This window comes from Carassius auratus, chromosome 9 (genome assembly GCF_003368295.1).
Source record: "Carassius auratus strain Wakin chromosome 9, ASM336829v1, whole genome shotgun sequence".
NCBI classification, from domain to species: Eukaryota; Metazoa; Chordata; class Actinopteri; order Cypriniformes; family Cyprinidae; genus Carassius; species Carassius auratus.
In genome coordinates, this window is record NC_039251.1 from 27,538,452 (window position 1) to 27,551,238 (window position 12,787).

The following is a 12,787-nucleotide window of genomic DNA, read 5'->3' on the forward strand; positions in this document are numbered from 1 at the left end:
CCACCGTGGCTCAACAACATGGCTGTGGCCTGTGTCCAGATGAACTCCTCCTCCTGCTCTTCCTCTCTCCTCCCTGGCTCCTCCCTCCATCGACTCCTCCCTGGCCCCCTCCCGGATATCTGTCCTTCTCCTGAGCCTCCTCTTTAGTTCCCACCTACTCCCCTCCCCATGTTCCTATGGTGTGAGGAGTAATGTCATGCCCCTGGACTCATTATATTGTGTTTTCCCTCCACATGTGTTCCATGTCCAAATTACCCTGACTTTATAAGCCCTAGTCCTTTCAGTTTGTGTTTGTCGGTTCTTGGATGTCTTCCATGTGCCCTGTTTTCCATTTGGATTATTGAAGACTCATTTTGTGAATTCCTCGTCTCCTCATTCATGGCCTCTTGACTCCTCGTATAGTGTACAAACACAACTAATAAAAATATATTTTAAATGTCTCACATGAGACAAGGCCTCTAAACTAATAATGCTTCTGGTAAAATGTTCAAGTCAATACTGTAATATTCTGTTTTCATACTTACTGACAATACCCAGGTTAAATAAACATGAGAAACTAGAGGCAGAGGTGTAAAATACTGTTGATTTTATTGTTTACTTTGATTTTCTTACAGTTCAGAGTAACAGCAGCAGGTAAATAAAGGAACAATGTTAATAAACTGTGCTGATGAAAAACAGAGAAAATATAAAAGGCGAGTGTCCAAAATTGAACCTGAAACCTTAAATGTGAAAATAACCTGGGAATTATTGCAATTCTGCAAAATGAGTTGCTTTTTAAACAAAAGATAATACATTCATTCCTTTTTATTAAAGGATAAAAAGCAACAAAATGTTATTGTTCCTAAAGCTCAGCATAGCTATCAAATCATGGCTAAAAAACAGGGTCAACTGTGATACTTCAGTGTGGTATTTTACTGTTTTAACCCTTCACTTTGTGCAACAAATTTGTTTGCATAGTAAATCAAAGTTTTGTAGCTGACATGCACAAACAGCACAGCACAGTCTCTGTGATATACATATTCCTATGGGGTTGGGCAGTCATACTTCATACTTACAGAGTAACAAGCCCACTATAGTAAATTCATGCAGCAAAGCAATCGTTTCCCGTAGGGTTAGCAGCCCTGACAGCTGAGGGAGATGCATGATGAGGAAGGACATATAATAGGGTCTGAATAATATTTCTCAAAAATCTGACCATCTGTACAATTACAATTGAGTGGCAAAGTTAAACAGATGAAACAAGGTAGAACTGATCAGGTTATTGCATGTGTTTCAGGAGATCAGTTATGATAACACTACCTCATCCCATCAGGGGAAACAATATCACAGTCAAGTCCTGTATATAACATCCCAAATTTACATTTTTACTTTAGATCTTTGGCTTAGAGTCTCATTCAACGTGGGTGTTGAGGTACACCATTCACTTATTGCCCAATGTCAGAACAAAAGACCAACAAATACACTGTGTGCAAGATACACACAATTAAACATACAACATTTATATGAAATAAACATGGTTAAATTAACATATTTTGAATAAACGTTTGCTAAAAATCCAAGTTTAGTCACAAACATTTGTAAAAATGGGCACAAAATTATTTAATTAGAGTGAAATTATATTAGAATTCACCTTAAAGAGATAATTCACCCAAAAAATAACAATTCTGTCATTATTTACCCTTTTGACTTTTTTTTCTAAAACTGTTATTTTGTATGGTGCCCTTTTTAATTAATAAGTTTGTTACCACAACATATTAATTAATTCCCTCTTGACCACAACCGAACTAAATTAAAATGTTCTAAAAAAAAATGTAACTAAACAAGGGAAACGATTAATAAAATACGGCCACAAACTAAAAAGGTGTCTTAAGTCATAGTCACAATATGGTGCACTGTAATTTTGCTAATATACCAGGCATAATATGCAGTTATGCCTCAAACCATCAGCGCAGAGCCAAAGAACATTTCTACCATTCCTCCTAGCTTCAAGATCTGGACTAGAGGGCCAAAGCGAGTCTCAGACATCATCTAATATTGAACTGCACACTGGTCTGTTATTGTAGGGACAATGACTTTATATTTTTTCCGCCCCTACACAAAACAAATGAACTGTGATTGATCGTTCAACATGTCAATCAGACAATCTCTTCAGTGGTGCTTGGCCAGTGAAAGCTGCTGTAGAGTCCAGACTTCGGCCGTCAGTCTGAAGGTCATGCTATGTGTAACAAAGGTTAGCCTACATTATTGCTAAAGAGTACGGCATAGAGTTGCCAAAATATTCTACCTGACATATTCAGTGTCCCACTGAAGATAGAAAAGTCATGAAAGTATAAACTACTGACAGAATTTTCATTTTTGCATGAGCTATTCCCATAGATATCTCTGGTCAATTAAGTGTAGAACTGATTCAGTCCCATGAATTCAACTCAACATGTCTCTCTAAGCCTAAGCCATGCAGCTATCAATTACTTCTGTCAGATTAGCAATCAAGAAATAAAGGGGGTCTGAGTTTGCGTGGGTAATATTTATGTTCTTCATAAGTTGTTGTGCTGTATTCTGCTGAATAAGGGCATTAGCCATGCGAAACCTTCAAGGACAGGCTGTTGTGATGTCATGCTTCGGTAATGTAGGAATGATCTGATTGGCTGCTGGGGTTGAGGGAGATATGTCAATAATGATGGCTCAGTGAGAGACGATGGAGGTTATAAAAGGGGGTGGAGCTACATAACTAAGGTATTGTTGTTTGAATTCTTTACTATTATGTGTAACATTTTCAAGTATAACTAATGCCAGAAAAAAGAGCAGCAAAAACAGCAGTCCAGCTGAATAGAGGAGCTCTGGAGGTCGGGGCCTTCCTTCTGTCCACTAGATGGCAGATGCACTTGGATCGTATCCTCGCCGTTTGACGTTTCTTGTTGTTTGGAAGAAGAGGAAAGAGAACATTTATTGGGAAACAAGACACTAATCATCATAAGTGAGACTCTGTTTCAGCTCCACGGCATTCAAAAAACAAAGAGAAATGAAATTCTACACATGCTCTGCTCTGCAATGGCTGAAACGCGTCATTACTGAAGTTGTTAACACACTGAAGCCTGGAACTGAAGCAGAACGATCTCCTCTACAGAGAACAGCACTTGTCGCCATGCCTTACATCAGCAGAAGAGGACAAGGGTGATGGACTGGCAATGGGCTATTTCAGGGTAAATGGACTGCTTCGAGAAGAACAGACCACACTCGGTGATCTAAGGGCGTTCACACTGACAGCAATTCTGCAACGTGAAATCCTACATTTTCATGAAACTTGAAGATTTTTAAGATGCATGAGTAATGATATAACAGATGTCCAAGATAAATACACTACACCAAGAAGGCATAACTATAACTATGTTGGTTATATGTTTGGATACCTTTCTATGCCTTGCGTATATGCTAAGGTTTGTTCATATATGTGTAGCACCGTGATCATTTGAGGCATGACAGTTCGTCTCTCTGTATGTCTCCACATTTGGCAGATTGACAATAAAGCTCACCTGACTTGACTTCATTTTAATTAACAATTTATTGACCACAAAATATTTTGTGCTGTAAATATCAAGTAAAAAGTAATTTATTTAACATTTGTTAACATTAGTTAAATACATCATCCATCATGGATTAACAATGAAAAATAAACTTTTTGGAATACATTAAAGGAATATTAATTAATGGACCAGGGTGAACACAAACTAAACAATGAGAAAATGTGTTTTTATTAACTATCAAATAGTTAATAAATAAGTACTGTTAGTGTATTGCTCATTGTTAGTTAATATCACTTATATCAATGCTTTAACGTTAACTAATGGAAGTGCTAAAACATTTTCCTCACACTTTGAATACATGTGAGTGCACACACTGCAGTAATCATTATGCCGTTTTAAAAAGTCTTAAATGTCTTTATTTTTATTTATTATTTGGTCGCACTGCATGACATTTTACAACAAGAGCTGTTCTTTCCTTCTCATTAAAAGGTTTAATTATCTGAGATTTTTTCCCAGACTTACTAACACTGAACAATAATGAGAGTCTGCAAGGGTCCTCTCTATGATTTAATTTCCTGGTATTTTTACCCCCTGCATGTGTTACCGTTATGATAGGGTAGATAATTTTTTTTTTCAGTTCCTGACATTTTTTACTCATGCCAAAATATTATTAATTAATTAAAAACATGCTCATCATAGAAAATGTGTATGTAAGTCAATGAAAGTATTAATGGCATTCATTGTATTTTTGAATATATTTATAGATCTGGACAAACAAATGAGCGCCTTGTCACAGACCCAACTATCAAAGGGAGTAAATCGAACATGATCCACCTCTGATACAGTCAACGCAGAAATATCTACTAGCTTTACAGTAAACTGACGACCTCTAATGATCAGAGTGAACCGCCGTCAGTGTGAACAGCCCTTCAGATGACCTCATTGATCATGAAATGATGCGTTTCCTGCACACCCCCTTGCAGATGGGACAACTGTGTGAGATGTGCTCATGCAGACCAGTGCCAGTGAGATCTGTCTGTACCAGGTGTGTGTTGCCAGCCAGCACCTCCGCAAGGAGGTAGACATCTGCTTGTGCTTCACAGATAAAAGAAAATCATACATTTGGAACAACAAGAGGGTGAAAAGGCCCTTTTAAAACAGTTCATCGTAAAAGGTTAAGAAACCAGTCAAAACATATGCATAGATGCTTAAACTAGATACCGCATTAGACTGCTCCAGACACCTCCAAGCGTCCAGCGTCTTGGAACGGCCAACATTTCAGATGCTGTTCAACTTTACAGTTACATTTAAAAGCAACTTTCATAAATGGCACATGATCCCTTGTAAAAAAAAAAAAAAGAAGAAAAAAAAAAAGAAAATTAAGTGCTTGTGTTTGTATTGATTGTGCACTTTAGTGTATTTCAATCCAAAAAAATATATTTGTTAAATACTGTATTTGAAGATAAAATAACATTCATGAAATTAAAAGCCACTTATGCATGACTATATTTGTTCATAATCCTTTAAAAATGCAGTTAAATTGAAAGTTTTAAAGTATATTTTAAATAATTGTTTTAATAATCTTTTGTCATGCTTTAAAGAAGTACTTTTATGCCGGATATATTAAAACAAATGTAAGGCACTTGATTGAAATTTTAATAATTACATTAAAAGTTAATTTGAAATGTACTGATCATTACAAATGTGTAATTACGAGACATATTTGGGGGAAGTCGTGGCCTAATGGTTAGAGAGTCGGACTCACAATTGAAGGGTTGTGAGTTCGAGTCTCGGGCCGGCAGGAATTGTATGTGGGGGGAGTGCAAAGCTGAATTTTCAGCATCATTACTCCAGCCTTCAGTGTCACATGTAACATCAGTCGATCACATGATCATTTAGAAATCATTCTAATATTCTGATTTATTATGAGTGTTGGAAACAGTTCTGCTGTCTAATATATTTGATCAATAAAAGATTAAAAAAAATTCTAATATATATTCTAATAATATATTTTCTTTACTATCACTTTTTATCAATTTAACACATCCTTGCTGAATAAAAGTATTGATTTTATTTAAAAAAAAAAAAAAAAAAATTACTGACCAGTAGTGTATATTGTTATTACAAAATATTTATATTTTAAAAACATAGCTCCTTTTTTTTTTTTTTTTTTTTTTTTACTTTTTATTCATCAAAGTATCCTAAAAAAGTATCACATGGTCTGAAAAAATATCAAGCAGCAGAACTGTTTCCAGCTTTGATAATGAATCATCATATTAGAATGATTTCTAAAGGATCATCTAATGATCCTAAAAATTCAGCTTTGCATCACAGAAATAAATGATAATTTAAAGTATAATAAATGTAAAAACAATTATTTTAAATTGTAATAATATATCACAATATTACTGTTTTTTCTGTATTTTTGATCCAATAAATGCAGGCTTGATGAGCAGAAGAAACTTCTTTCAAAAACATAAAAAATAGTCATGTTTCCAAACTTTTGGTCTGTACTGTATATATATAAAAGATAACAGAAGTAACAATATACTTAAGTGGGTGAAAAAGCACTCTAACGTTTAGCTAGTTGTATTTAATATGAATTTAAAACTAATACATTTCAATTTTATTGCAATTAACATACTATTAAGTGCCTATAAACATTGAATTGAGTTTGCAGTATAAGTATAAGCTCATAGTAAAGTATATTCGTTTTCATATATTCTCATATGTATTTCAGTTGTAATGTAATGCACAGAGACTTGCTCTCACATGTTTAAACACTGTACCAGCATGGCTTATGTATAACAGAACAACTGCTAATGCGGTATATAGTTGTATGACTGATTGTAAAAGATGAGTTGTTGTTATGTTTGAGTCCATAAATTACTGCAGTAAAATACAGTGGCTGAAATTAACTTTACATTTAATTGCACAGACCACTGAATATAATTCACTAAACTATTGTCTGAATGTTTTAAAGCTGTTAGCTTCAGTTGATTCTAAACGATCTATTCCCAGACATGTTATGCACCAGCCTCTCCGGTTTGTGTCTGTGAGTCTTGCGGAGGTTGTGTGTCATGTGAACATGCAGGACAGGGTTTCAGCTGGGCCCTTCAAGCTGGTTTGAGGTTCTGCTGCAGTGACTCTTGCAGAGAGAGCGTTTCTGTCCTGGTACAGCGTCTGCAGCAGAAACCCAGACGTGCTGAGTGTAAGCTGCAGGTAAAGTGTTGACAAGAGACATGCAAACCGGTGCTTACTTAAACCCCCAGCCCGTCCCACCCAGGACTATAGCTGTCACCAGGATGGCCCCTGCGATCGACCCTATGATGAGATTGGTGGCGCTAGGACCTGTTTGAGCAAGTGTGGGGAAATGGGACATGAGCTTTGATTCGATCTAGCGTTTTTATGCCACCTTTAAAAGTTTGAGATTTCCATTCTGGCATTCAGCCTGGATGTGAAAACAAAGTAAGAAACTGAGATCCATCATTTCTCATGCTGGACAAAATAATCTCATCCGGTCTAAGCCAATATGAGACGGAAGAAGTTACCCGAAATGAGTTCTGGACCGCACTACATTGTTAAAAGAGGTTATCAATAAATAAAGTTCAATAAAGAGAGTTGATAAAATCTACAATGATATAGTAATTTCTTCATCCTTCCATTGTGATTTTAGAAACTGTGCATTAACTATTATATTTTAAATAAAGTTTCACTGCAATGGACAAAAAACTGATAATATTACCTTAGTGTTCAAAAGTCTGCTTTTTAAGACATTAATACTTTTTTCAGGAATGCTGCTTTAAATTGAAACACCGAGGATGATAACTATGATCAAAACTGTAATAACTGTTTTCATCATATTCATACATCATATATTGCTGAAATCTCTTCTGGTGTTTTCTGAAGAAGTGTGTGTGTGTGTGTGTGTATCTGTGTTAGTGTCAGAGCAAAGCCTCAAACCCTTGGGTCCTTCATCTTCAGCAGGGGGCGGTACTTTTGGAGGGTCAGGCATACTGCAATCTGTCCCCGCCCACGTTGTGTCACATGTGCATGCCGCCTCATTATTGCACACCTGTTTCATAACAGTATAATGAGAAATGGATGCACATACAGAATAAGCGAGTAAACCTCAGTATGGCATGTATTCAGTGTGTGGGGTCAGGTGTGTCTCACCCCGTGACTGGAACAGATGTGTCCGCTGGGTCCGGTGGGACAGGAGCTCAGGTTCAGATACTGAAGAGGGAGACACTTCCTGTCCAGACACATCATAGACGGACCGCATGGAGTGCCATCCTCGACATACCCGAGATCGGTCTGATCATCCAGCAAGACGTGACCACCGCTGAGAAAACAGTGTGTGTGTTCACATCATACATGATAATCAGCACTATACATGTGTCTCTGTGGGCTTCACCTGCAGTCGATCAGTCTGCCCTGATGGTTGAAATTTGTGGGAGTGACTTCTCCTTTTATGTTGCCAATCCGTGGGTTTCTGCCAGTGTTAGTGCACAGCAGATATCCGCAAAATACATCACTGCAATAGAGACAGCACAACAATCAGAGCGACTCCAGGACATCCCCAGAGGCCACAGGAGGGCGCTAGAGGGTCTGTGAAAAATTAGATTCAAGAATGAAATTTCAATCATTTTTAACACATTAATTGGTAGATGTTTTCATTCACAAACAAAATCTTGCAAATAGTTTACCATCCTATCCCTTTTTTTAAATTTAATTAAACTCACTTCTAAAATCTCTTCATCTTATAAAACATTAAACAATCCTGATTTTAAATCAAAAGTTTTTTAATTTGTGTTCCGAAGATGAATGAAGGTCTTCATGAGGGTGAGTATTTAATGACAGAATTAACATTTTTGGTTGAACTATTCCATAAAAATGAAAGAGAATAAATAAACACAGTGAGTTTTGTAGCGTTAGCATCTCACAGCATCACTTCAAACTCTAAGGCTACGTTTATACGTCGACGATGTAGTCAAAAACTGAAACGTTTTTCCCTTGTGTTTTTAAAAAGTTTCACATATACACAGCAATGTTTTTAAAACGATTCACTGTATTACGTATGCCAGACCAGTAGTTGGCGCTCTCACCTTGTTAGTAAACAGTACCTGCAGGGAAATGATGATTATGTGTTGTATATGATGCGTCTCCACTGTTGGATGTAATATTGGTGAATTAAATCCACACTTTGCTGAAGAAACGTTATCAAACTCAGCAACAACAGTACCATGTACTCCGCCATTGTTGTGTATGTTTGTTCACGCTTGCCTTTAAATCGTCTTGAGCATTTGTCTACATACCTACCACGTACTACGCATGGAAACTATAACGGTGGCCTTTTCGAAAACTTTTTTGAAACCAGTTAGCAATATGCATTTTCAGTCCCCAAAAAGCTGTTGTCATGTAAATTCACAGGATAAGCGCATAAAAATGTCCAGTTTTTGTACTAGCATGTGGCAATGTACACGTTTTGTGTTTCCACTGTTTGCCTGAGTTCTGATTAGTTCATTTCGTTCCACCTGTGTTGTTATTTATCTCATCGATTCCTTTGTTTGGTCCCTTGTTTATAAGTCCTCAGATTTCCCTCTGTGTTTGTTGTTTCTCGTTTAGGGAATATAATGTGTTATTCCCTGCATGTGAGTTCTTTTGTCATTAAACATGCATCTGTGTGAGTTTATTCCTACGCACACACACACACACACACACACACACACACACACACACACACACACACACACACACACACATGACATACACAGATTCCAGATGGAAATGTAGCAAAGGTAAAGTTTTAAAAGGTCTCAGACATTGGTTTAAGCTCTAATTTGTCAATTGTAACCATTCTAACCAGTAAACATAAGTAATAAACTTAAGAGTGTTTGCTCTGCTGTTTGTGCTGCAGAAGTGAATAATACTTCATATGATGCAGTTTGACTAGAGATGTGCCATTACTTGTCTAAGCAATCAGACGATTTTTTCTTTACTGGTAAAAAGGGTGAAAAATCCACTCTTTTTGTCTCTCTTTGGCTGTGTTGAGTTTTGCATGCTTTGTAACTCACTGCTTGCTGCACTGGATCCATTTGTCTCCGTCTTGACCGCAGTTGCCCTTCTCTGAGCCCTCTGTGTTCAGCTTCTCATAACAGAACTTCTCCGAGCTCGCAGCCTCTGAATGAAAACAGACAAAAAGACTGAAAGTGGGAAACAAAGGTGAGATATAAAGATATATACATTAGTTCAACTGCTGGTTGTTTACAGTATTCGCTTCATTTCTAATATAGGAGTGTGTGTGTCCATTTGTAACTTGAATGTGCGAGGCTTCAGGTGTAGTCCGCTTCCAGTTATGTTAGCTGTACAAACATAGTCCTTTATGCCATTCATGCTAATGAAACAAAAATTAGATGGGAACAAAGTTTCTTTAAATGCTTTTTAATTATCTTGCAAAAGCTCCCCCAATAATCTTTGATTTCTTCCCTAAAGACATTTGCATTCCCCTGAGAAACTTTACATTTTATGGGAATGAACACAAAAGTTTTATGAGAATATAAGAAAATGCAAAGCACTGATATATATGTTTTCCTTCGGTGTTGCTAAATGAGGTGTATATGCAGTTGTTAGCGGAGCAGACTGCTGATTGGCTGTTGATGACGACAGGAAACTGTCACTCACTTGGTCCCCACACATATTTACACTGACTGTCTCTGGTCTTGCACTCTCCAGCATAGCAGCGACCCTGAAAATACAATGCAATCTCACTAATTAATAGTGGAAACAATATCCAGATATCAATCAGCCACATTAATCAACCAATTACTGGCCTTTTTAAGATTATCAATACTAATAACAATACCTGCTTGACCAAAATATGCTAAGGGCTAATGGAATCTGCTTTCTGCTGTAGATACTGTTCTGTCATTGACCATTTACAAAAACCCTTATTGGTCGAACACTACTTAACAATATCACCACCATCATGTTTCAGTGGACTAACAGCTTTAATAGCCTCTATTATAATCAGTTTATGAATAATGAATTGATAGCTTGTAGATATGCATTAAATATAGTTTTCAGAGTAAACTGGCACTGTAGTGGTTATGTTTTTATGTGTGTACCTGGTTGAGGGAGCAGAAGTGACCATCCTGCTTGTGTAGATTTGGAGGGCACTGTGCGCACACACACACACACACACACACATAAAGAAAGATTCAATAAAAGCATGGCTAATCAGTCCATTATATGTGTTTGAAGCAGTGCTGATACTGTACTGTATGTTACTGACCAGCCCTGAGTCTCCTGAGCACATCTCTGAAATATCACAGTCGTTTACTGCATAGCGGCACGAGTAACCTCGAGGATAGAACTGAGACAGAGAGAGAAAGAGAGACTGCTCTCACATACATCCTCTGATTTTTGAAATGAATCAAATCCAAAATAAGTTTTTTTTTTACAGTGTGTACTGTGTAGATTTATTATGCAAATATAAATACACACATACAGTACATATTTAGAAAATATGTATAATATTTTTTACATGCATATATACAATACAGACCAAAAGTTTGGAAACATTACATTTTTTAATGTTTTTGAAAGAAGTTCTTCTGCTCATCAAGCCTGCATTTATTTGATCAAAAATACAGAAAAAAATGTAATATTGTGAAATATTATTACAATTTAAAATATTTTTTTTTACATTTATTGTACTTTAAATTATCATTTATTTCTGTGATGCAAAGCTGAATTTTTAGGATCATTATCACATGATCCTTTAGAAGTCATTCTAATATGATGATTCATTATCAAAGTTGGAAACTGTTCTGCTGTTATGTACTGTATATATATATATATATATAATATATAAACATATTTTTTCTTAAATATATGCATGTATATGTGTGAATTTATATATGCATATTTAATACAAATATTATGTAAACCAAACCTTTAATTATGTATGGGATTAATGGTGATTAATGGTTTAACAGACATGTGTTCCCTCACCAGACATGTGTTGTTGCAGCAGGGTCCGTCGCTGCAGTGAGCACCGTTAGACAGAGAACACTTTTTACAGCACTCTTTAATGCACTCCTATAACAAACACACACAGACACAAACACACACACACAGCTGAATACGGTAGACGTGTATAATATCGATGTGTGAAACGCAGAGGTTCTTTGAGTGCTGTCTGGTGTATCACATGAACTCACTTCTCTCGGTCCACAGTCGCACTCTTCTCCCACTTCCACATATCCATTTCCACACTCCGTGTCTTCAAACAGCTGCGGGACACTCATGCAAAAACAGGCAGCACAATCTTGATGAAGAGATTTGCAAACAGATGTGAAATGAACTTTCCTGAGGTTCAGCAGATGTACTCAGGTACAGCTAAAGGCATTTGGAAGGACGGAGTCCCATAAAGACATTATCTATTAATTAAATATGATTTCGTGAAATAGATGTGGTTAAAAAAAGGTACAAGAATATTCCACGATTAATTAAATATTTGGATAAGGTCATATTTGGGTTAGGCACGTAGACATGTTTATCTGATTGCCATAACTGGATTGAGCCAATATTACAGTTTAAAAACAAGAGTAACATGCATGTCCACTCTTGTCAAAAAGAAATGCTCTTAATTGCATTGAATGTGCACTTCTTGTAGATAATACATATTTCCTCAAAGGACAAAACATTAGATACAGACAGTTCATCTATGGAAGAAACAATTTTAAAGCTAGGAAGAGACTTGACTCCTATCATGGACGTTTAAACCTGGCAAGATTTGATTATAAACACAAGGGAAAAACCCTTGTACTCTCTCATTCTGAATCTTGAGTAAATACTGGTGATGTTAATGGTGATGTCTGACCTTGCTGGGTTTGTTAAAGAGGCAGGATCCTCCTCCCTTCAACAGGAACTCTTTAAAATCAATGATACTGCACTTAGAGAAAGTCCGCGGGTGCTGGACCCTGAGAAGAGAGACAAATGAAGAAGGCTTTCACAGCTGACGCAAAGAAGCCAAAGTTCACACTTTCAATGTTTGTCTCTAGTTCTGTTCTGGCATGCAACTAAAAGACCCACTGAGAGATGCATACTGTTTAAAATGCTCATTATATTAATGAGAAATAACTGCACTGTGTACATACAAAGATAATTTGATATCACACACATGCACACAGTCTATAAAACACAGCGTATCAACAGGTGCGTCAATGCTAACTCATTCTTAAACTCTGCTGTGTGTTTTG

General features: G+C 36.6%; 1 protein-coding gene across 1 annotated transcript in view; it reads right to left on the minus strand.

The window, feature by feature from the left end:
• Positions 1 to 586: 586 nt before the first annotated feature.
• Positions 587 to 12,787, minus strand: part of adam23b (ADAM metallopeptidase domain 23b) — a 31,648-nt gene continuing 19,447 nt past the window's right edge. The window contains exons 15-26 of the mRNA XM_026272377.1: positions 12,409 to 12,508; positions 11,747 to 11,818; positions 11,538 to 11,624; positions 10,816 to 10,896; positions 10,649 to 10,699; positions 10,206 to 10,269; positions 9,599 to 9,704; positions 7,939 to 8,058; positions 7,698 to 7,866; positions 7,485 to 7,596; positions 6,782 to 6,872; positions 587 to 2,911 (exon numbers count right to left, since the gene is read on the minus strand). Coding sequence (XP_026128162.1) covers positions 2,866 to 2,911; positions 6,782 to 6,872; positions 7,485 to 7,596; positions 7,698 to 7,866; positions 7,939 to 8,058; positions 9,599 to 9,704; positions 10,206 to 10,269; positions 10,649 to 10,699; positions 10,816 to 10,896; positions 11,538 to 11,624; positions 11,747 to 11,818; positions 12,409 to 12,508 — 1,099 coding nt within the window. The 3' untranslated portion in view covers positions 587 to 2,865. The remainder of the gene's footprint in view (positions 2,912 to 6,781; positions 6,873 to 7,484; positions 7,597 to 7,697; positions 7,867 to 7,938; positions 8,059 to 9,598; positions 9,705 to 10,205; positions 10,270 to 10,648; positions 10,700 to 10,815; positions 10,897 to 11,537; positions 11,625 to 11,746; positions 11,819 to 12,408; positions 12,509 to 12,787) is intronic.